Source organism: Echeneis naucrates, chromosome 14 (assembly GCF_900963305.1).
Source record: "Echeneis naucrates chromosome 14, fEcheNa1.1, whole genome shotgun sequence".
NCBI lineage: Eukaryota > Metazoa > Chordata > Actinopteri > Carangiformes > Echeneidae > Echeneis > Echeneis naucrates.
In genome coordinates, this window is record NC_042524.1 from 13722542 (window position 1) to 13746239 (window position 23698).

Sequence of the window (23698 nt, forward strand, 5' to 3'; positions counted from 1 at the left end):
GGTGATGGAGATGTGGCAGAGCTGTCAGAAGAAACAGGACTTGGGGAGCTGTCCCCTCTTTCTCTGGTTCACTCCTTGCTCTTCTTCCCTGGACCAGCGCGCACTCTTGGGTATCTGGCCAGCAAGCAGGGGCAAACCCAGCAGCCCTCACCCCCCCCCCCCACCCCCCACCCCCAAGTCTCACAATTACTCCCTCCTGACCTTTATATGCTGCCCTGACCGCTCGTCAGTGTGCCTTTGACTTTGTGTGAGTGTGTGTCTACTCCTGGGGCTGTCCCAATGTGTTTCTCTGAGCTGATTGCCTCCCTCTCCTCTTTCTTTCAGTCTCTCCCCCTCCCCTATGCAGCGATGCTTGTCCTCCGCTTGCCGCACCAGTCTGGTCTGCGCTACAGCATATGCTATAGCTCACCATTGACAGCCATGTTCACCCTCTCTTTTTCACTCATCTCTCTCGTCGTCCCCTCGCTCTTTTCTCTTCTTCCTTGTCTGCCCCTGCCCTTGTCCTCCACCCTACCCCCAGGGCACTCCTTTTACTTTAGCTGCACTCCCTGCCATCAGTACGGCTCTGTGCGCGTCCTTGCATTGTGCAGGATCTTTGCCTTTGCTGCACCCTTGCTACTCTAACCTAAACACACATACCACATACAGATGATCCTCATTGGCTCACCTCACCAAACAACACTGCAGCCACACGGATTTGCACTCGATGACAGCTCTGAATCTTAGTCTCCCACTTCCTACTGAGGACTGCAGATGCACACCAGCACACAAAGCTCCTGCCTGCTGAATGTCATTTTATGACTGGAGGAATGGTCGCTCCCACAGCTCTGAACACTACAAGAGCCCATAAAAACCTTCATGCACACACACACTCACTCAGAGACGCACACACAAACACGCTACCACCCAGCCCCTCAGTAATAAATCAGCTGCCTTGCTGCATCCAGTGAGGCTGAACCAAAGTGGTGTGCTGCAGACCTGCTGTCCTGTGTTGTCCCCCTGGCTAATTTCAGCACAGTCCAATGCCCAGAGTCATGTCTGCCGCAGAGAGCGGAGATGAAAAGCTGTCCAGGGAAGCCTATTTCTGGGTTCCATCATCTTGCATCCCTCTCTCATCTCACCCTCTTCTCCTGCTCTCCTTCAACCTTCACTCTCTTCCTCTCTCCCCTCCTCTGCTCACGTCTGTGTGCAGATCTCACTCCTGCCAGTTTCACTGTTTGGTACCCATCTCTGCTTTGTGCTCCCCCTCTCTGTCTCTCTGTCTTTTTCTCGCTCATGAAATCACTCTATCTCTGTCGGTACGAGCGTGCAACAACCCCCCTCTTCCTCCTCCTCCTCCTCTCATAGATCTGTTCTCTCTTCTCCCCCTCCCTCCGCTGGTAAATGTGCTTGGATTGCTACCCTGATTGCTGCTTCACTTATGCTTGCAAGAACGCCTCCCACTGTACTGCTGTTTCTGTTCAAGCCTGCTGTTGCACAGTTAAAAAAGATTTGAGATATAGCAGTCCCTGCTGCCCTCACCTCACTATTATCCTTTATTCAATTCTGGGGGTATCAGCGGTGTTCCCATACTCTTCCTGTCTCTTCTCACTCTTTGCAACACATCATCCTGCCCATGCTTCCAGGAGGAGAATTACAGGAAAATTGTGGTTCTGCTCCACCCCATCCCCCATCTATCTCCTCCCTTTCTCTATCTTACTGTACTGGTGATGACAACACACCTATTCTACCCTGACCCAACCCTCATACCTTTTTCGTATTTCCTCTCCTCACCTTCTCTCTGTTACTCATTTGGTACATATCCTCCCCTTTTCCATTACCTCTATGCTCTCTCTCTCTCCCTCTCAGGAGAGAGCAGTGCTGTATTGTACTTTGGTATGACATTGAAAGCTGCATTCATTAGATTCATACTAAGGTGGTGAGGAAATGGGATGGTGTCCCTGCATTACACAGATATGGGCAGCTGTATAGCATTTAACTAATATCCTCTCACAGCTATGCAGTAGAAAAATACACAGCTCAGCTAAAACACGTATGTGCATCTTCATTGACATGACAGGAAATGAGACACATTATTAGAGAAAAGAAAGAACCACGTGTTTTTTTTTTCTTCAAGACATGAGTCATAGCAGGCTTTTCCCATTTAGAAGACTGAGTCAACATTTACAGGAGTAAATGATGTACTGGCATGACATCAGACCAGCGCAACAGAATGAAATCATAGCTTGGGTGACAAGTGCAGTTCATTTGCACTGTGCTTCCTTTTAATTCCACCCATTTGATTTTAGACAAATTGCCTAAAATTCTGTGTGATATTCAGTAAAGTGAGCAAATTCACACTCAGTCCTTACACAACAACCTCAACAGTACATTGGAGATCGATCCATTTTGTTGTACATGTGCATGTGCATGCACACATGCATCATCCCTTTATGTGTGTGAGTGTGTGGAAAAGAAAGACAGAGGGGAGAGGGGAGACATAGAGTAAAAGTGGATTTTCTTTGTTCAGCATTTTCAGGAGGGGGGGTGGGGTTCAAGTCTTTCCTTTACCAAGGATGTTTCCTAGGAGTAGTGTTGAGGGACACAGAGAGTAGAGGCAGGCGATGGGGTGTAATGAGTATAGTTTGGCGAGGCTTGGGTTGAAAACAGAGCAGCTGAAGCACTGGCATCAGCCGGTCGGCCCTCTGTAAGAGAGCTGGATGGCACATGAGAGAGAGAGTGGCGCAGGTGTGTCTTCAGTGACCTAGAACAGCTACCTCAAGCATACATAAGCACCCATACTGTACTCACATAATCACAAAGCATCACTGCATTATTATTCAAAAGAATGCAGGTAGATGAAAATGTTATCATCATCCAAACTGTCTTTGTTTTTCAAATGCATTATTTATAATTTTGTCAAGACATCTTTTATTTTTGGGAAGCAGTTGAATGAGTGCACCATGCATTAAACCACTTAGTTAATTCTAGTTACAACAAAAGGTCATCAGTAATCTGTCAAAAGAAACATTCATACCTACATTTCATTTGTTAGACTGTGTTTGAGTGAAGTGAGTGCATCGAATCAACTGCATGATTCCACGGGGCTTCAACCTGTACAGCAGCTGTCCAATGAGCTAGAGGTCAAGGTTAATCAAATAGGTCTTGTAAACATTACAGCATGATACCAATTCTGAAAGGTGTCTGACACAATAGAGCTAACAAGTTAAATTTTCATTATCACTTTCACGCCTGTTTACTGCTAAACATAACTGTGATTTTATTTTGTTTCCAAAGATAATTCATGCCAGTTGGCTTGTTGTTTTAAGATTTCTGGCAGAACTGGGCATAAATATAGCACATTGCAGCCATGTGCACATGTGCATTTGCACTTTCCACATGGCTGTGATGTCCCAAAATAGAAGGCCCTAAACAAAGAGAGGTGTCATTCTCTCAACATCAACAAAGTGGTCTAATAAGGTGAAAGCTGAAGCATGCCTGTCTGTAATAAATTAATATATAAGAATAAACCAGACATTATTCAGATCATAAAGTAGGTCGATAGATAGATAGATAGATAGATAGATAGATAGATAGATAGATAGATAGATAGATAGATAGATAGATAGATAGATAGATGGATAGATAGATATAATGGGACAGTAGCAAGACACTGGGGCAACTAGTTAAGGTAATGATGAAAGTTGCTTATATGGTGTGATATAGCATTGATGTGATGTGATTAAGCTCCCTTGTGTGAAGAAACAGCAACAACATTCCACCTCAGAGCGGATCTGTTCAGTTCCCCACCCTCTGTTTAAATGACGCTGGTACATGGACTGGCCACCTGACCCCCAGTGTGAGCTGGGATTAGCTCCAACAACCCTACACCAAGAATCGGATAAGCGGTAGAAGATGAATGAATGAATGAATGAATGAATGAATGAATGAATGAATGAATGAATGGATGGATGGACGGATGGATCGGCCCTGTCTTCCCTGGTGCGCCTCTCCGGCGGCAGAGGGCAGTGTGTCAACATGGCAGCCCGGCAGTGGAGCGTGAAGAAGAGGGTTGGGGTTGAGCTGGTAGTAGTCTAGACATGTCAGTGGGCTGGCAGTAATGCTAACTTGGTCTCAGTAGTTGGGGAGGTATCCAAAAGTGTGTTGAAGCTCGAAGGTGTGCTTTCGGAGCAGAGCGCCTCTCCAGCTGGTCTGTACAGGGACATATCCGACTACAGCTGGTTAGCTAGCATTAGCTGGTTAGCCGGGAGCTCCAGAAAAGTAACGTCAGGGCTCGGTCCATTACAGCCATGTCTTCGGCCGGAGACTTCGGAAACCCTTTAAGAAAGTTTAAACTGGTCTTTCTCGGGGAACAGAGCGGTGAGTCTAACTGTGGTACTCGGATGTTGATTGTGAGTTGTGGTCGGGAGCAGATGAAGTGAACAGAGGAGTTCGGTGTGCCGATCGGGTGATTAACCTGAGCCAGTTAGCATGCTAACGTTAGCCGCCTCTGGTTAAACTTGGCACATCGGTCGCATTGCTCAATGGTGCCCATGCCGGGATAAAGGCAAGCAAGCCTACTGTCGTCTGGATAAGTCACAGCAGTAGAAACCCATTTATTCGTTTGGTAGCAAAATTGAGTGGCGAGCTGCGATAACATTAACGATAATAGCTAGCACTAAGTTACAATTTAAGTTGCCTCTAAGATTTAGAGACCAAATCAGCAATAATCTACAACTCAGTCCAGTTCAATGATATTTGGATTTCCCAGGTGGAGCCTACAGGTGTAGGCCTGGCTTCTGTATTAGCCTCATAAAAATGATGTCAGTGTTGGTCAAAGTCCACAAAATCAGTGACTATACAAATCCAGTTAGTTAGTCCTCTCTGGGAGGGCGGGGCATCTCTGCTAGGCTAGGCACCCTAAGGACCCTAATCACCCTAAGCACCCCAAGGACCTAACCTGCTCAGTGGCATTCCTACTATCTCCCTCCTCCTTCTCCCCTTCTCCATCCATCTGAGCACAGGCTCTTTCCTGCCGGAGGAGGGGGGGGGTGGTGGTTTCTAGCTTCCGTTTTCCCAGGCAAAGGTGTGGGGTCGTTGATAGTACAGTGTAATATACACGCTTTCCGTAGTTGTGTGTTTAGGAAACAAGTGTAAGATGAATATGGGCTTTCATATAGATTTAAGACAAACCAGATGAACTCTAATCTATTGAATTGGATCCCTCAGTTAAGGGTATCAGCTGTTAAGATGCACTGTACTTTGCTTATTAAAGCTAATATTGACACACTTGACGGCATAGAATTGAATGGGATCATTGCTGCATGGAAACATTCGGTTGGGTTAGCTGATTACCTGCTGTGACACAAATGATAGATCCCACTTTAGAATTAATCTTGTCTCGCATGATAAAAATGTCAATTTGGATCCTCTGATTTCACAATAACTTATCTGCACATAAAAGCTCTGTACTATTGCAAATATTAAAAAAAAACTGATCTGATTTAGATCTAAAACAAGGATAAGATAAGTCAATGTTGAAGAGGAGGCTAATTCGATGATAGTTATTTTCCTACAGGTATCATGTCTGGTAATGTGACACTGTTCCCATCAAGATAAAATGGACATTGCACTTCGCTGTGGTTCCTTGGAGCTTTCTAAACAGTGCCGGCTTTGGTCAGGTCGTCATCACTTGATGTGCAGTGTAACTGATAATGTAACTCGATCTTAGGGAAACAGTGTGAAGCTGGGGGGGCCATGTCTGGTTACTCAAAGTAACCGTATGAGTGTTTGTGTCTCTATCGGAATTGATGCACTCAAAATAATACTTTTCTTGTGAATATCTTCAATGTTGAAATAAATTTTGTGAAAAAAATACACAGTTGCTATGTTTACACAATAAATGCCAGGGTAGATTCACAGAGTAAATATGGAAATCCTCAGAATGGGGTTTGTAAAAGTGTGACACAGCTTGATAGGGAGGAATTGAAAGGAATTAAACTTCCCAGGGCCTTTACAGTTTCCCTTCTCCTTCCAACTTATCTTCAAATACCTAAAATAATTGGGACCCCCCCTCAGAGGGGAGCTGGAGTTGTATGATATACTGCAGTCAGCTGCTGGGGGTTTCCATCTGTGGTATATGGGTGCTGCACAATTTTGATGTTGACACATGTTGCTTCCTATTCATAGCTCCAGCAAAGTTTTTCAATACAAGCAAATAAACACACATTTCATCACAACAAAGTGACAATGACATATCATCTTTTTTAATTGTTGCACACCTTTTAATTCCTGAGAATGTTTCAATTATAATTGATAAGGGCAGTTATTTAGCTTCCATTGGTGCTTGACAGAAATTAAATTGGAAACAATTTTGATCATGTTCAGTGGTTCCAGCCTTTCAGAGAATGAAGATGCTGTTTGTGTTTTATGTCAATATGTAAATATGTTCTGTTTAGGTGAAATTTTATAAAATGGAGATTTGGTTTTTTCCTAACATTATTAATCTGATAACACCACACAATTTTGCTTATTTTAGATTAGACCACATTAATTCACAAAACTGACCCTAAACCAGCTGCATTAGTGAACCTTTGTTTCTCTTTGTTTTTCAGTGGGAAAGACGTCACTTATTACCAGATTCATGTATGACAGCTTCGACAACACTTACCAAGTGAGACCAGCATGTCGACAACATTATCCTAATGCCATCAGTAATGTTGATGTCTCTGAATATATACCTATTTCTTACCAATTTTCAGGCCACAATAGGAATAGATTTCCTGTCAAAAACAATGTACCTTGAAGACAGAACAGTAAGTCTTATTTTCATCACTAATAGTGTCAAATCAGTGTGTTGTTATTGTTTTTATGGTATTCCTTGTTCAGATTTGGTGAATTCCTTAACTGCCTTTGGTGTTGTGATTATCAAAGGACGCTCACTGACATTTTCTTTTTTTTTTTTTTTTTATTGTATTTGTTTGTTTGTTTTTTTAACTGTTAAGTTATGTTCTTTATAGCGAACACACTGCTCTCCAAATGTGAACTGGATGGCATTCTTCCTGGACCGTCCCTCCTTTCTCTGTTTCTTTCCTCCCGCAACATAAGTTTTCTTCCTCTCCTTCCTACCCCACCATGTATTCTCTCCATCCCTGTTTTGAAATTAAACACCTTACTTGATCAAGAGAGGAGAGTTGATGACAAGTGAAGGGTGATTATTTCTCCTCATGGGCCCAGATAGATTGCTCTTTCTGATATTCATTCACTACCTGCATGCACTATGCTCTCTCTCTCTGTCTTTTCCAGCTCATTTGACTTAATTTATTTTCTTTTATATTTACTTTTTGCAACCATGACTTACCTCATCTCTGACTTCAGTTTTTCTTGTTTTGTTTTCATCCCTTCTATTATTTTCTTTCTCTCTTTTATTTCTCCTCCCATCCTCCCTTCCTGCCCCACAGATCCGGTTGCAGTTGTGGGACACAGCAGGGCAAGAAAGATTTCGTAGCCTTATCCCAAGTTACATCAGAGACTCTGCTGCTGCTGTTGTAGTGTATGACATCACAAGTACGTGGACTACTTGTGTGTCAATGTGTTGTGTTTTGTCAAGTTTCTTTTCAAATCTTCTTAACTACCAATCCACAATAATACTAACAATTTTAAATAGAAATTTCATGTTACTCGATCCTTTTTTTTTTTTTTCATAAATAAATGAAAATCTATGCTTGAATATGTATTCATCAGATTTTGGTACCATGTATACAACTTGTGGTTCTACTTCTTTCTGATGTGCCTGCTACAAACTCACCCATTGTTTCTGCTCTGCCGTTTATCTCCTAATACTGATGCTCTGCTTCCTGCTTCTCCATTGTCTGTCCTTCAGATGTCAATTCCTTCCAGCAAACCACAAAATGGATTGATGATGTGAGAACGGAGAGAGGAAGTGATGTCATCATCATGTTAGTGGGAAACAAGACAGACCTTGCAGACAAAAGGTAATCCATTCTTCAGCCATGTGCTCAAATGGGTTATCTCCATTAAACACATACTGATGAATCCATTAATTGTTACTGCTGGCCTGTCAATACTGAGTTCCTCAGACGTTCCTGAGGCAGCACTCAATCACAACAAGTTATCTCTTCCCTTTGTGGCTGTCAAAGCTGTTGTGACTGTTTTATTTCATACCTGATATTCTCCTTTCGATATTGATATTTCACTCTTTAGCTGATCGAGAATGTAAACACATTTGTATTCTCCAGGTGTGATATGTCATATATGTGAAAGTATTTATTGTGCGAGATATTTTATCACCCTGTATAAACTGCTTTTTATTTGGCTGCACATCTTTAACACCCCTTATCTACCACAGGCAAGTATCTATTGAAGAGGGTGAGCGGAAAGCCAAAGAACTAAATGTAATGTTTATTGAGACTAGTGCAAAAGCGGGCTACAACGTAAAGCAGGTAAGAATGTCTGCAAGTTGTGCTCTGTGGTCCTGCTGCAAATTCTGCCACCTGAGTTTAACCTCCAGAGGTCACCTGTCAAAGTCAGAGGTTAGAGCTCTAAAATAGGTAGTTTTTAAATTTACCAACTAACCTATTAAATGGGTATGAGTTATTGTTTATTTTTGTTCATATTTGACTTGAAATAGTTTACAACTGTACAGCAACAACAAGTAGCTAAACATGATTGCTGGAAATATATCAGCCTCTGGGCAGAGTTGGAAAAAAATATGCCTACCAGCACTAAAGCTCTCATCAGCTTAACTTGAGCTCAACTTTACTGTGACCACTAACTCCCTGAAGTCTTCAATGGTCCCTGGACGTTTTTCTGAATCAGATATAATCTAATGCATTACCTCTTAAAAATTTTATTTTTTTGAGCATTAGAGGTGCTATCATTCAGATTATGTCTCTTTTGGATGGAAGAAGGCCAGCCATTTTCCCTTTTTCCAATCCTTATGCTAAGCAAAGTTTGCCAGCTGAAGGTTTGAGGATCTTTTTTACCATACACAGACACACACACACACACACACACACACACAAGAGTGGCAGAAGTTTTCAGATCTAGCTCTCTCCAAAATACCCAACTATTGCTTCACTGCTTACTGTGGAACTCAGCTGCCTCAACGAACAGCAAGAGCATCAATTGGGAAACTTTTGGTGTTGAGCAAAGGCGACAGTTGCAGCAGGAAACGGCATGACTTGTTTATCCACGTCAATATAATCACAGTCTGTATTTTTCCTCCCTTTGTCGTCTTGTCAATGTCTGTGGTGGTATGTGGATGTTTGTGTCATGTACGGTGACTCGTGGCTCATCACAGACAGATAACCACAGAGGAGGGAGAACAGAGAGCGAAAGAGATGAATGTTCTGTTTATTGAAACAAGTGCAAAGACAGGCTACAATGTCAAACAGGTAGAGCGTGTGCACCTTTTCTGTGTGTGTATTCATAGTGCTCATGCTCTCTTCTGATTGGCTTCTTTTTCATACATGCATGCAAGAAAATAATTGAGCTTTACACAGCTTCCTGTAGTCAGATCTGAGATGTGTGGATTTGATTCTCAAGCTCTCGCCCACCTTCTACATGAAATGATTTGTTTTGGCTAACCGTCAGTCATGCACATCAAGAAGTCCCTTTGGGGTTTGTAAACTAATTCTCAGAACTCCATCGATTTGCACAGTAAAGGTGTTATGTTGCTGGGAAATTTGCATGTAATCATGCTGTCTTTGGGGGTGGGCATGTTGACTATCATCATATATTCAGCAGACTTCTCTTCAAATTTGTGTGAATCTATCAATCACCTAAAATCTTCTGAGCTGTCAATGAAGGATTTCAGTAGGGCACAATTTGAAGTCTATTTTCATGCCACTACTCAGTGCAGAAATATGACCCTAAAGTCGTTTAAACACATGCTGCTAAATTCTAATCACATTTTGTAACACTCTGTTGGAGAATCTTCCTCTGTATGAGCTGAGGGGTCCTTGTCCTTTAATCATATCAAGAGAATATATGCAGCAGACTTTCTTGATTTCATTCTCTTTTAGTCATGAGTACATTTCCGCATCTGACAGAATACATCTGCCTTTCTTTCCATGCAGCTCTTTCGTCGTGTGGCAGCCGCCCTCCCAGGCATGGATACCGCACAGGACAAGAATAGAGAGGACAGTATCCTTTGTGTACGTGTTTGCTTCTGTCATCACAGATGAGAGTTAGACGGTCTCCTCTGTCTCTGATCTCATGTTATTGAGATATTCCCAGCTAAGAGGAAACTGGTGCATCACTGTGACAGCTCACTATTATAGTTTGAGCAATGTGAGCTTTTATAGATACTTTACCAGTCAAGACACATGCTGTGCCCTAACTCAACAGTTTTACTGGCTATAATCCTACAGCTGCACTCAACCAAGCAAAAAAGACTTTGCTGAAAGCTTTTGTAAGATGAACTGCAGCTTGGTTTCACAGCTGAGCTTCCATACAAACCTTTTAAGCCATTCCTGAAACATAACCCATTTCTCCTGTTGAGCCATATGTGCAATATACTTCAAGCCTGTAGTTGACACAAATTTGTATTTACCCTTAAATTTGTCGACACTGAAATGGATGACAAGTATTGCAGAAGTGAAAACCAAATCCCGATTTTTTTTTTTATTCCACCATTATTGATAAGATTATTTACATCAAAGTGAAAAGTAATATTTTTTTTTATCAGTCAGGTGATATACAATACAGGCCAAAAGTTTGGACACACATTCTCATTTAAGTGAATAAGAAAGTCAGTCCAAACTTTTGGCCCTTACTGTAAATAGAATATTTCACTTAGACTATCTGTCGTTGGGTTTCTTGAGTTTTGTTAAACTAAACATTGATTTGAAGGAAAAGAAAGAAAATATCCAATCCCAGTGAGTGTCCACAACAATTTAGTTTTTGAGCAGTCAGTCTAATAAATAAGAATTACTCTACTGTATAGGTAACAGACCTCAAAGACATCTCAAAGGTTGTCTTAACAAAATTAATTAAATTAATAATAAATAATTTATATATTAAATTAATTTAATATATAATAACTTGAATCTGGAAACCATTCCCCAATTTAGTGCTAATAATCTCACAAACATCACATGTGCTGTTTTTTTGTTGTTGTTGTTTTTGTTTTTTTTCGGTAATATTCCCTAACTGCTAAACCCTTCAGTGATTGACATAAAGTTGGAAAAACCACCAGAGCAACCTGTCAGTGAAGGAGGCTGTTCCTGCTAATGTTGGCTTATGCCAAATCTAAACATTACTCTTACTGACTTTTTCACAAACCCAGTTAGTTTTTCTTTATTTGTACCCTTCATTCCCGGTACCCTCAGTGCCCCATCCTGATAGTGAACACTACATCCATTGTCCACGCCATTGTGGAAAGCTTGCACTGTTCTGAAAGTCATGAATCATTTAAATTGGATATTTGTGCTGTAACACATGTATTGAAACATTTTACAGAGCTGGAGCTCAGGCTTCTTTATTGAGCTCTTGTTTCACACGACTCTTGCACATTGCTGTAGCTTTTGAACCAAACTGAAAGAATATGTTTAACACAGAAACATATAAGATCAAACTATATGTTTTAGAGTCAGGAATATTCTTTATAAAGTAAAATATTGCTTTAAGTGTCAGAAGCACAATGTGGATTGCTGTGTGCATTTGTTAACATACTTTGTGCTGTTGCGATTGTTTGGCAATTCATTCATGAATCGTGTTATTAACAAACATCTTTCTTTTACCTGTCTAGAGGTTGTGTTAAAGGAAATCCGTAACTTTCTTGGATCTGTGCTGACCAGTACCATGTACAACCACAGTGCAGCTGAAGTTGTAAATGACAACCATGACATTGAGAGTTACAGTTCTCCCAACAAGTTAACAAACTGAAAACACACTGTCACAAACTAGCACAAATACAATGACAGTTCAAAAGCAGCACTGCCACAACAGCATCTTCGTTACCGTCCTTCATGTTTGCCCATACTTCCCCCTTGAGGTGAGATATTTTCGCCCTCATTTCCATTTTCTATTACCTTTTTATTTGAATAGATTTCTTTTCTTAAGACTACAGTTCTCATAGGTAAAAAAAAAACAAAACAACTTTGATAGAGTTTGAGGAAGTTTTCTCATATATTAATCATAATCATGACGCCACCAGAAACATTAGACATGGAGATATATGCCTTTTTGGAGTTTAATTGTAAAGAGCTTCCTTGGCTTTGGGATTGTCTAGTTTGGTATGATGTTTTTTTGAACACTTTAAAAAACGTTTTCTTTTGCTTGTTTTTATTTTTGGCGTTGATCTTTTGTTAGTGATTATACTTCATGTATATGTAATCCACAATGACTTGTAATATTTATTTCTGTTGGATTCATGCTTCTTTTTTATGGCTGTTGATATCTTCACTTTTGTCCCAAGTCACTAATGAAATATGCATCCATCTGGACCACCTTTAACAGAATCAGTAGGGGGCATCTGCTGTTCCCTCCTCCGCTTCAGAACAGAAATTTGATCAAACTGATAAAAACACAATTTTTTGTGAACTTATGGAGGAGAGTGTGAAATGTATAGTAAAGTACTCCTTAACATTTCTGTCTGGAATGGTTTTAAATTAATAAATAAATAAATAAATAAAACACACTTATCGCTGCTAAAATTCATGTCTTATTGACAGCTGCAAGAGATGAATTTAGTTATTTGCATGGTGTTTCAAATAATTCAGTTGTTACTCAAACAGGCATCTGCTAAGTGTGTACTGCAGATATTTTCAGCCTTTTTCCAAGCAGTGTATGCAAAGGGTCAAACCATATTATTATGGGCTGTATTATTAAGAACGAGGATACTCAGTCATGTGGACTGAAGGATGAGCAATAATCAGCCTGGTTATCACTCCTTCAGGTGTGATCGGCTGGAACTGGACTAATAGGCTAATTTCACACCAGACATTTCAAGTTGTCATTGCAGGGGAAGCAGAGATGAAATAATAAAAGCAATGATGGCTCTGACATCTCTCATGCTACTGAAGCAGCATTCACATTACCAGGACCAGTCAACTAGAAGCCCATTATTGAATCTAGTTATTATTCATGTCCGACTGCCTACTGTGGTCTGGAGTGTAACATCAGGGCTATCAAAGTCACCTCAATGATGTAGATGTTGAGGTTGCACCCTTTGAACAACAGTGAAAATTGCTGATTTTTTTTTTTTTTTTTTTCCTCACCGTGACCTTGTGCTGGTGCAAAGGTGAAGGCTGGGGAAAACGAGATATAAGCCCTTTCTGCCATTGATCATCATGGGAAATCTCTCTGCTCAACAAACGTGATGACATGGAGATATTGGTGAAGACTCAGAAAGTGCAACCTCTTGTTTTACTGAAACCTGTATTAATTAACTTGTATTAATATCTGAAGATTTCAACCCCTGCTGACTGGATAATATGTGTTTTTATAATTTGACTGGATACTGTTTTGTTTTTTTATATTTTCTATCTTGGTTTTGATTTTATCTAGCTATCTATCCAAATCCCGCGAGAGTTTGCTGGCAGCCGTTACCATGGAAACCAAGCCGAACAACAGCACAGTGGTTTTAAGCAGGTCTTTATCAAAGCGGGCCGTCGAACCGAGCTTTACTTCGTTTGTTACATTAATTTAACTTCACTCTGCAATGGGCAACGATTACTACGAGACGCTGGAAATAAACAAAAATGCAACAGACGCAGATATCAAAAAGGCGTAAGTGTTGCTATGCTGCCGAACTTCCTAAAAAGCGTTTCAGTTGAAGCAACCTGCACACTTAGTTGTTTTACCTTCCCCTCCTCCATCTTCACAGGTATCGACGTCTGGCGTTGAAGTTTCACCCGAGCCGGAACAGAGAAGCTGGAAGCAGCGACAGGTTCGGTCGGCTCGGTGAGGCCTATGATGTTCTGAGCGACGGTGAGCGTCTCCATGCTCAAAGTCTACGCTGCTGGGAGCTTTTGTTACTTCACTACTTCTGTTTTATTTATGATCAAGGATTTTAATGACACACACACACACACACACACACAAAAAAAACACTCAATACAACAAAATTAAAGTTAAACACATCCCTAAACTACAATGATATTGAAACGAAACAATAAAAAAATTAGATATAATACATTATTAGGGTGCAAATAAAAGTGAGTAGTTCTTGACTTTTTCAGTTTATCTATAGGTAATATCACATATATTTGTCTAAATGTGACCAAGTTATCCTTCATATAAAACATGATATTTCATGTGTGTATGTCTGTAGCTGAAGATGCAGTGGAAAACGCTCACTAAAGTATGTAGAATTACAGGTGTGCCCCAGGCCTATGACAGTTGTGTAGGGTGATTATGTGAATCCAGTTATCCATGTATTACTACAATGTCAGTATTATTTCATCAGTATCAGAATTTTAGGGTCAACAACAATATTAAGTGTCTTTTCTACAGCTCAGAAAAAGGCAACCTATGACAAGTTTGGTGAAGAGGGACTAAAAGGTGGTATTCCACCGGAGTTTGGCAGCAGCGGGGCCTGGTCATCTAAATATGTCTACCATGAAAATCCAGAGAAAACATTCAGACAGTTTTTCGGAAGTGACAACCCATTTGCAGGTGAGAAAAATATGGTAATTGTTGAATGCTCTACAAATTTGCTGAGAACTGTGTTAATCTGAAGTTTAATTTATTAATTTTATTTCGAGATTTCTTCCCAAGCGATGTACCACTTCAATTTGGTGGCCTTCAACCAGGAGTGGTGAAGACACAGGATTCTCCAATTGAGAGAGATCTTCATTTGTCTTTGGATGATCTCTTCCATGGGTGCACAAAAAAGATAAAGATATCTCGCAGGGTAAGAATTCATCAAAAAACCTCACAAGGTTTCAATTAACTGTAAACATTTTACATCAAACTGATGTAATTGTTTGAAATGCATATATTCATATTTTTTTCCTTTGTTTAACAGATTATGAACGAGGATGGATACACATCTAGTATCAAAGACACAATCCTGTCTATAGATGTAAAACCTGGATGGAAAGAAGGCACAAAAATTATTTTTCCCAAGGAGGGAGATCAGGTACGAGGTATATAATATCAATGTCTGTTGATATTTAAAACTTTTGTACTAATTGTCACTAACAATTTAAATAGTCAGATGTCTGTAAGAACATTTTGGGGTAATGAGCTTGAAAATTGTTGTGTTGTTATATTTAGATCCAGTGTATCTAAATGTAGATTAATAATATATATTTATCTTATTTTCATAGCCTATGTTGAAGTCAGGAAGGGAGTTTGGACTGTATTACCCTGAAAGGGATTTCACTTAAAACAATGGGCTGACAACATGTGACTTGTTATGGTTGTGGTTGAGAGTAGTAATTTTGATTGAAAACAAAGTAAAGCGGAGAAGCATGTTAGTGTTGTTTCCCCACAATAAGAAGGTTGCAGGTTCCATTGGGCTTTTCTGTGGGGAGTTTCCATGTTCACCCTGTGCCTGTGTGGGTTTCCTCCAGGTACTCCGGTTCCCTCCCACCGTCCAAAGACATCATGTTTGGGTTAACTGGTGACTCTAAATTGTCTGTGGGTCTGAATGTGTATGTGAGTGGTTGTGTGTCTCTGTCTGTGTGTTGGCCCTGTGATGGACTGGCGACCTGCCCAGGGTGTACCCCGCCCTCGCCCAGTGTGAGCTGGGATTGGCTGCAGCACACCCACGGCCTGCAAACGGCTAAGCGGTTGAAGATGAATGAATGAACAAAGTAAAGCTTTGGTTAATGGCCACTGCTGCCAGGGCGCTGTCCCAGGTGCTGATGTAGCCAACTCTGTTGACTCATACTGTACCTACAGCCAAATTCTAATGAAACAGGACGCCATCATGGCCAGCCCAAGCTGAAGTCCACTGAATGCAAATACAGCATATGTATATGTAAAATTTAAAATTTCTACTGAATCTGCTTCTGCTTTATTACCAGTAGGTGGCCTCAGCAGATCTGTCTCTGCAGCCAACCATGCAATCCAATACTCAACTACAACTACAGTCCTTGACATTATTTGCGAACACTTCACAAGCTCATCATCTTTTCGACCTCAAGTTCAGCCCAGACTCTGAATACATCTTTCTCTTTGTCAAGTAGCTCATATGTACTAAATAGTTGTAACCAAATATGCAAAAAGCTATTCTTCCAATACACAGCATTGTGCTATTACTGAACCATGTAGGAGGGAAAGGGCCTGACGCCAATTAAATCATCTTGATAAAAAAAATTGTGTTCAGCTAGCACACTACTGGTTACATTTTTTTGATCTTATTTAACAGAACTAACACTTAATACTTACACCAAGTTCTCCTCTTCACCGAAGCTTCACTATTTCCTTTGTTTTGTACGTGAAAATTCATAAAAACACCTGGAAAATTATTAAATGTATGGAATTTAATGTTGGTGCATTTTACTTTTAGGGACCAAACAGTATCCCTGCAGATATTGTTTTCATTGTGCAACAAAAGAAGCATCCTCTGTTTGTAAGACAACACAATGACCTGATCTACACAGCACAGATCTCCCTGGAGATGGTGAGTCAAGAGAGAGTCATCCTTAAAGATTTGGTTAAAGTAAAATAAACACTGAAGCTATGAATCTCTCCCTCAGGCCTTGACTGGTTTCTCTGTGGACGTGGGGACACTAGATGGCAGGCTACTCAATATTCCCCTCAATGACATTGTGCAGTAAGTGCTTTCCAGTGGAAAAAAAAGTTACATCAATCTTTTACGGTTTATTTATTTATTTTCTTTAATTCATTATTATTTAATCATTTGAATAAGAGCAGAAAAGTCAAAAATCAAGCACTTTATATCATCTGCATTTTACATTTCTAGATAACTAGGTGTTTTGATATGTTTGCTGTCCCTGATTTATTTCTCATAACAAATCAGCCCTACGTACAAAAAAGTGGTGACTGGAGAGGGAATGCCACTGTCCCAGGATCCTTCACAGAGAGGAAACCTCATCATTACATTTGACATCCAGTTCCCTGAGAAGCTCTCTGCTGAGAGGAAGAATCTGATAAAACAAGCTCTAAAATAAACATTCACAACATAAATCTTGAATACATTTAATATGTGTGTGTTGTTATACTATGACACATATGTATTGTAATTAGAACTATGTCATTATCGGCATAAGCATCATTTGTAAAACTTTGAGCTGAAACATACTAGGTGGCAACAAAAGCTAAAAGAAATGTGCAGACAGCATCAGCCCTCTGCCAGCCAATAATGATTACAGTGTACTTGTGCGGTTGTGATTTGCTGTCATCATAGCCCGTTTCAGCTGCTCATATGTCACAAACATCACCACATTCCAGGAGCCCAGACGCAAGAAAGATGGCATGAACCTCAAGAGAAAAAACAAACAACAAGAAAATCATTGTTTGCAGTCCATCAGTAGCTGTCATTCTGTTCACAGCCTCTATACTCTTCTCAGCCTCCTCTATCAATGCGCAGTTTATACGCTCATCCATTTAAATGTCATCCCTGCAGTTGACTCTTACCCTTTATAAAAAGCAGGTGGCCCTTCCTTGGTCATCATGGCAGCAGCACAATCGAGGACATTGCTGTATTGGCCAAGAGCAGAGTTCATATATCTTGTCTTGACCACATCAACTGGAGAGGCAATCACTGTTGTGCATAGCCCTGCCCCAAAGGCTGATACAAAGTGGCAGGGCAGACTGTCTGTAGAGCACAGGCTGAAAATTCATTCTCCATACTACTACTACGCCAAACTACTTCCCGTTTTTTTTATGCAAACATTGCCTTACCTGTCAGGGGAGTGGACTGAAGGAGCATGTCTTTGATGAAGTCATATGTTACAAGTTCTGTGCAATTAACAATTGCATTACGTGCAATGTTTGGAGCTGTACCTGTGTGACAGGGTAATATTGGAACCATGTTTACCATCAGAAATTGAAGGGTATCCTTTCAGACACACAGAACCATCTTTGTGTCAATCTACCTTTCCATAGACCACGGATGCCTTCCTCCTTAGCAATGGTCTTGTAAGCATCAATGGTGCTGCAGTAGCGTCTGGCATGTCCAGAGGACCTGGCCTGTGCCTGGAAGCGGACTTTGACTACATCTGTGGGCTGAGCAAAAGCAACTGCCATGGCACCTGTTGTACATCCAGCGAGCAGCCGACTGCCAATGCCAACATCTGAACCACAGAGGAGGAAGAGGATTTATGTGTAGAGTCTCTCAGCAAGACTGGCAATTATAGTCCACCCATGAATACTCACGATCAGAGCCCTTAGTGTAAAACTGTTTTACAGAGTCATAGAGACCAATACGGACCGAGGCAAAGCTCATCTGCCTCTGGAGTCCTGCCACCAGTCCACTGTAAAGACTCCTGGGTCCCTCTGTACGCACCATGGTGGTGATGGTGCCAAACACTCCTCGATACTTCACTGCAGATCCTTTCGCTGCAGCTGAGGCTTTGGCCTCCCCTTGAATCTGTGGTCAGTATAAATGTAAAGGAGGCTCTGTCGACTAAACCCACAGTGCGCTCACAAATGTTTGTGTAGTACAAGAATTACAGAGTTGGCATGAATATTGGCAAAAAATCTGTTTCTTTTACCTGCAGCCGCACTTTGGCTGTGTCCAGGGGAAAGGTGAACAGGTCAGCAATACAGGCTGCAGCTCCTGCTCCTACAAACTTCACAGCTGCTGATGGGGGCACATCTGCAGGTCCCAATCCAACCATTTTCCAGGAATATTTAGATAAATGTAAGAATCAAAGAGTGGCTAATGAATATAGACTGGACTTGAAGCTGCTCCAGAATCTGAAAAACAAGAGTCCAGAACTCATCCAAAGACGCACGTGACACCCCCCATAAAGCAAAAACAACAACCTAAAGAAAACTGATGCTAAACAAAACTTGTTTTGACAAGTTAAAAAAAAGAAGCTATTTGCATTAATTCTTACTTTTTTGCAGGAGTTCAACAGAGAAACTGTCGAGATCAGGATTCTCTAAAGGTGTCCCGTTGACTGAACTTTGTCTCTGCTATAAATTTGTTTCCTTTTTTTTCCATACAAGATTTTTCCAAAGTGAAGAGCCTGAAAATCATACTCCAAATCTGAGATTTGATCTATGGATGTGAAACTGCCCAATAAAAAAAGTGAGAGCACCCAAAGGAGTGGCTGAATCTGAACAGATGAATGACAGGATGCAGTGTTGTTCGAAAGAGAACAGCCTCTTTAAATACTGCCATGATGCTGTGACATCACAACATACCATGTGTTGCTGGTAAAGCCCCGCCCCTCATCTATCTATATGGGCTGCCTGATAGCCCCATGGGCATGCTGTAAACCCGTCTGTTGAACAAACAGCCGGTCTGTTTTTGTCTTTCTTATCAACTGCACAATCAAGTTTTATCGGCATTGTGTCCTCATGCAAACAATATCAATATAACAACAAACTTTAAAAACCACAGTTGTGTTTGATGAGAGTGACGGCATATACTGTGGCTTGGTTTTTTTGAGAAAATATGTTGCATTGTAAAATAAAGTTCTCCAAAGTGAATCATTATTGTCTATATCTATATATACACACATACAAATATATATACACAGTGCTTTCAGTGTCTTACAGTCATTGCCAAGGTCACAGCAATATGAAGACTGGAGGAGCAGGGTACCAAACCACCAATCCTCCCATTAGTGGACTTCCTGCTATATGAGCACAGACAAAAAGGGAGCAGAGAACAGACATGCCCGGGTAAGTGCTGAGTCATGCTGAAAACACAAGAACACAAAGTACATGAGCACGAAATCAGATCCTTATGTTCAGAGCCATATGCAACCCGGCCCGGCTTTTTGTTTCAGTGCTGAGAACTTGCCTGCTGTTCCTGCTCTGATTAATGAGGCTCCATGCCATAAATGAATTCACAAACAGTCCTAGTCCTGTCTTGTAAATCTGCACAGTTGTGTATGACTACAATCATATGTCCTTCACGGTGCTCTGAAAGCGTATGTGGTATTATTAGATAAAGGATGGTGAGGTTGTATAAACATAGTAATATATATGATCTATTTGTCAAATACAAGGAATTCATGGCCACATGTGCAGGTGCAGACATTTCTGACTGACCCCTGTATGAAATTGAAGCATCAGTAGCAGGTGACTGGAAAAAATATCAACAGGGCACCACTGTCTAACGTGATCAGATGAATGCTTTTTTTGTCTTTTCTCCAAGAAGAAGCTGATATTTCTATTTGATCTGACACATCAAGAGGATGAAGCCATATGCCTGACTGAGGAGGAAGCGTCTACTAATGTCCATAAATGTATTATAACCTAGTAAAAATGTAATTCTTTCTTCATTTATATTTGGTTATGCAGAAGCTTTTAAAATCAACACGCATTTATATCCCCATACATACAGAGGAAAAGTAATTCTGGTATCCTGAATTCACCTTAGTTATGAAATTATGAATTGATTAAATACATTTTTTTGCATCACCGTTATGCTTAAACCCCAAGATGATCCACTTTCTGTAAACAGCCTCCACCATTTAATCAAAGAACCCTGAGCTATTTACATTCCCCCTTCTATTTAATGCCCTCATTTAAGTTGTATTTTTTTATTGAAGAACTGACAAGGTGTGCATAGCATGTGCCTTTTTTAATTACTACAAAAATCAGCATTGTGTACAACATATTCAGTCTTATTACTATGAATTATCGGCCAGCAATAACTCACAATACATACATATTGTATATTGACCATATTCTTCATCAAAAAAAAATCATTGTCATGTGTCTATTACTTCAACTTTTTTTGCCATACTTCACAATCATCTTATAAACGCAGTAGCTCACAACAGGCCGTGGAAAGGCTGAAGTTTAAAGAATCACAGTTAATCACGACCACATTCACCACGATTATTGGTAAACATTGTAAACAAGCCACAATGCACAGGACAAAGCGAGAGACGAGTTGACCGTGGGCCCATAATATGATTCAAATGAGCTTCCACTCCCACCTGTAAACATAGAAATCCACAGTGAAAAACCATCTGCTCAAGACTTGAGTATCGACGTGAATATACAATAAGACATAACCTCAATGAATCAGCTTTTCAACCCGCATCCTCTACAGCTAAATGAATATTTTTCTGCATGAAGTCACTTCCAAGTTAAATCTATTAATCATTCTGATATTACACAACTCCCACGAGACAGTGTCCATTCATGAATTCAATGAGCCTCATCTATGAGCTGAGTCTAAAGCTCTCTCGACACACAAAGTCCATTTCTGAGATACGGTGGTGACCATGGGACCCCGGGACTGTTTCAGGCACTGCTCTGCGCCTCCACTTGGAGCTCTGCTTTTCCAGCTCCAGGTCACTACTGCATCATGCTGAGGCAAGTCCACTCTGGCTGACAAGCCGATGTCAAAATGGCGACTCCCAGTACTGTTGTGCCCTGGTCATACCCCGTTTAATTTGTTCATACGTCACAAACATCACAATGTTCCAGGACCCCAGCCGCAGGAAAGAAGGCATAAACCTAAATGAGACAAACAAAGGAAACTTAAACTTCTGAGCTATTTACATTCCCCCTTCTATTTAATGCCCTTATGGTTATTTATCTTTGTTATGTAAGTGTGTGTTTACCCTTTATAGAAGGCTGTGGGTCCTTCATTTGTCAGCATGGTGAGGGCACAGTTGATTGCGCTGCTGTACTGGCCAGCCCCTGAGTTCATGAACCGTGTTTTTACAACATCAACTGGAGAAGCAACTACTGTTGTGAAGAAACCTGCACCGAAGGCAGCTGTGAAGTGGCAGGGCAGGTTGTCTGCAAGGGAGCAGGGGCTAAGTTGCATTCATCCACAAGCTTTAGTCCTTCTTCATTTGACTAACTGTAACTGGAGCGATATTGGCACTTTCTACAGAAGTGAGCTTTTTGCCTCACCTGTCATTAGGTCATATTTCAGGATGAGCTCTTTGATAATGTCATAGGTCACCAGCTCTGCGCAGTTTACGATGGCATTGCGGGTGATGTTGGGCATGCATCCTTGAAGAAAGGAGAGGGTGCTTCAAAACCAAAGGCAACTAAATTCATGGTAATGAAATATAATGCATATTTTTAACATTTTGTTAGAATTCTAAGTACCTTTCCAAAGGCCCTTTACTCCTTCATCCCGTGCAATTGTCCTGTAGGCATCCAGGGTGCCATTGTATCTCTTGCCGCCATCCGCAAGTCTCATCTGGGCTTGGAAACGCACCTTCACCACATCTGTTGGTTGTGCAAACGCCACAGCCATTGCTCCTGTGGTACAGCCCGCCATGAGCCGAACAACAATCCCAGCACCTATTAACAAAGTCTGTATCAGTCTAACAGGAGAGAAACAGCTATGTTGAGATGACCGATTTTTCACACAACAGCGATACTTCTATGTTATGACACTCACTCTCAGTGCCTCGTGTGTAGAATTGTTTCATGGAGTCGTAAAGACCAATGCGGACAGAGGCGAAGCTCATCTGCCTCTGGAGTCCTGCCACCAGTCCACTATAAAGGCTCCTGGGCCCCTCTGTACGCACCATGGTGGTGATGGTGCCAAAAACTCCACGGTACTTCAATGTGTTGGCGCCTTCAGTTTTAAGAGCCTCCCCCTGAATCTGGTCAATAGAAACGCGTTCAAAACTTGTCAAAAAACAGCAAAAAAAAAAACAAAAACAGACCTTTGAAACAAATGCATAAAATAAAATTGTGGTTTCACGCATCTAACCTGCAGTCTAACTTTGGCGGTATCCAGTGGAAAAGTGACGAGGTCAGCAATGCAAGCTGCGGTGCCTGCTCCGAAGAACTTAACTGCCGCAGAGGGCACCAAGTCTTTGGCAACCATTTCTGCACCTGCTTTAATGACACAGATGGAAAAAATTACTCTTAAACGATGTTTGCCCTAGAAACTCTGAGCATGTCAAAAATCATAGACTAAGCGCACCAATAAGAAAACATGAGGTCAGCACAGCAAGACAGACACACACAGAATATATGTTTGATTTGATTATTACATATAACTGTGGTGCATTGGTAAACTAGACCTATTAGTACTATTTCAAGTGTTCATGCTAAACATTGTACATACCTACAGTAGGATTTAAATGAGAAAATATATTTTTCTCTGGAAATGGTTCTGTTGTGGAAATGCCTTTGGTCATAAACTCTCTCCAAAGTGATCCAGTCATCAATCACCCCTCACTGGAAAAAAACAAAACAAAACAAGCATTTAGCACCAATATGTGACCCACAAAGAATTTTGCATGTTGGTTTCATATGTTTTATCCATGGTTGTGTCAACATGATGATAGATTAATAAATTCTATTTGCGGCATATCGAAGCGAACCATACATGAAGACATAATTGGAGTACGATTTAAAAAGCACTCATAGTTTACCTGAGAGGTTTTTCAAAGTTATAATCCAGCACAGTGAAAGGAATATGGAGTCCTTTTACTTAGTTAGTCCCTTCAGTGTCTTCACATCAAGCTGGGTGCTCACTGTTTCAGGCTGGAAGGAGCTTGTGAATTTATAGGAACCTTTGGCACATGACTGCTGGGCAGCCTGAAACGTTGTACACACCTGTCATGTGAATCTCATGTTTACCAGAGTCTGTGAGAAGCAGATAGATATT

At 40.9% G+C, this 23698-nt stretch overlaps 4 protein-coding genes across 9 annotated transcripts; 2 read left to right on the forward strand and 2 right to left on the reverse strand.

Annotated features, from left to right (window-relative positions):
- Positions 1-4034: 4034 nt before the first annotated feature.
- Positions 4035-12163, forward strand: LOC115054087 (ras-related protein Rab-6A). Of its 4 annotated transcripts, none has more exons than XM_029519098.1 (8): positions 4035-4359; positions 6594-6652; positions 6741-6794; positions 7440-7545; positions 7862-7973; positions 8348-8441; positions 10080-10146; positions 11171-12163. In XM_029519098.1, the coding sequence occupies exons 1-8, from the start codon at positions 4290-4292 to the stop codon at positions 11233-11235; spliced, it is 627 nt and encodes a 208-aa protein (XP_029374958.1). In that variant the 5' UTR covers positions 4035-4289; the 3' UTR covers positions 11236-12163. The 4 variants fall into 4 exon arrangements, 3 of the variants coding, with proteins under 3 accessions (XP_029374958.1, XP_029374957.1, XP_029374959.1); XM_029519097.1 differs by lacking the exon at positions 8348-8441 and adding an exon at positions 9302-9395; XR_003841582.1 differs by lacking the exon at positions 11171-12163 and having other exon boundaries at positions 8348-9395; positions 10080-10134.
- Positions 12164-13305: 1142 nt separating this feature from the next.
- On the forward strand, positions 13306-19520 carry dnajb13 (DnaJ heat shock protein family (Hsp40) member B13). 2 transcript variants are annotated; one of them, XM_029519220.1, is made up of 9 exons: positions 13306-13341; positions 13513-13734; positions 13832-13935; positions 14461-14622; positions 14712-14860; positions 14975-15088; positions 16466-16579; positions 16656-16732; positions 18994-19520. In XM_029519220.1, the coding sequence occupies exons 2-9, from the start codon at positions 13667-13669 to the stop codon at positions 19157-19159; spliced, it is 954 nt and encodes a 317-aa protein (XP_029375080.1). In that variant the 5' UTR covers positions 13306-13341; positions 13513-13666; the 3' UTR covers positions 19160-19520. The 2 variants fall into 2 exon arrangements, with proteins under 2 accessions (XP_029375080.1, XP_029375081.1); XM_029519221.1 differs by having other exon boundaries at positions 16940-19125.
- On the reverse strand, positions 16792-19221 carry ucp2 (uncoupling protein 2). 2 transcript variants are annotated; one of them, XM_029519222.1, is made up of 7 exons: positions 18984-19221; positions 18636-18840; positions 18298-18511; positions 18018-18215; positions 17824-17925; positions 17557-17737; positions 16792-17400 (listed from the first exon to the last, which is right to left on the reverse strand). In XM_029519222.1, the coding sequence occupies exons 2-7, from the start codon at positions 18759-18761 to the stop codon at positions 17286-17288; spliced, it is 936 nt and encodes a 311-aa protein (XP_029375082.1). In that variant the 5' UTR covers positions 18762-18840; positions 18984-19221; the 3' UTR covers positions 16792-17285. The 2 variants fall into 2 exon arrangements, with proteins under 2 accessions (XP_029375082.1, XP_029375083.1); XM_029519223.1 differs by having other exon boundaries at positions 17260-17400; positions 17557-17619.
- Positions 19521-20664: 1144 nt separating the features above from the next.
- Positions 20665-23573, reverse strand: ucp3 (uncoupling protein 3). The gene is made up of 8 exons (XM_029518978.1): positions 23463-23573; positions 23153-23265; positions 22793-22920; positions 22475-22682; positions 22177-22374; positions 21976-22077; positions 21678-21858; positions 20665-21570 (listed from the first exon to the last, which is right to left on the reverse strand). Exons 2-8 carry the CDS (start codon positions 23250-23252, stop codon positions 21456-21458), a joined length of 1032 nt encoding a protein of 343 aa, XP_029374838.1. The 5' UTR covers positions 23253-23265; positions 23463-23573; the 3' UTR covers positions 20665-21455.
- Between the last annotated feature and the right edge of the window lie 125 nt (positions 23574-23698).

Excerpts from the sequence above, each read along its gene's own strand:
- LOC115054087 (XM_029519098.1), top strand. The coding sequence starts at position 4,290 with ATGTCTTCGGCCGGAGACTTCGGAAACCCTTTAAGAAAGTTTAAACTG. Across the intron at positions 7,974-8,347 it reads ACAGACCTTGCAGACAAAAG|GCAAGTATCTATTGAAGAGG; the intron begins GTAATCCATTCT and ends TATCTACCACAG. Across the intron at positions 10,147-11,170 it reads GGACAAGAATAGAGAGGACA|TGATTGACATAAAGTTGGAA; the intron begins GTATCCTTTGTG and ends TAAACCCTTCAG.
- dnajb13 (XM_029519220.1), top strand. The coding sequence starts at position 13,667 with ATGGGCAACGATTACTACGAGACGCTGGAAATAAACAAAAATGCAACA. Across the intron at positions 13,735-13,831 it reads GACGCAGATATCAAAAAGGC|GTATCGACGTCTGGCGTTGA; the intron begins GTAAGTGTTGCT and ends CCATCTTCACAG. Across the intron at positions 15,089-16,465 it reads TTCCCAAGGAGGGAGATCAG|GGACCAAACAGTATCCCTGC; the intron begins GTACGAGGTATA and ends TTTTACTTTTAG.
- ucp2 (XM_029519222.1), bottom strand. The coding sequence starts at position 18,761 with ATGGTTGGATTGGGACCTGCAGATGTGCCCCCATCAGCAGCTGTGAAG. Across the intron at positions 18,512-18,635 it reads CAGCCAAAGTGCGGCTGCAG|ATTCAAGGGGAGGCCAAAGC; the intron begins GTAAAAGAAACA and ends TACTGACCACAG. Across the intron at positions 17,926-18,017 it reads CATCCGTGGTCTATGGAAAG|GTACAGCTCCAAACATTGCA; the intron begins GTAGATTGACAC and ends CCTGTCACACAG.
- ucp3 (XM_029518978.1), bottom strand. The coding sequence starts at position 23,252 with ATGACTGGATCACTTTGGAGAGAGTTTATGACCAAAGGCATTTCCACA. Across the intron at positions 22,921-23,152 it reads TCATTTAAATCCTACTGTAG|CAGGTGCAGAAATGGTTGCC; the intron begins GTATGTACAATG and ends GTGTCATTAAAG. Across the intron at positions 22,078-22,176 it reads AGTAAAGGGCCTTTGGAAAG|GATGCATGCCCAACATCACC; the intron begins GTACTTAGAATT and ends CCTTTCTTCAAG.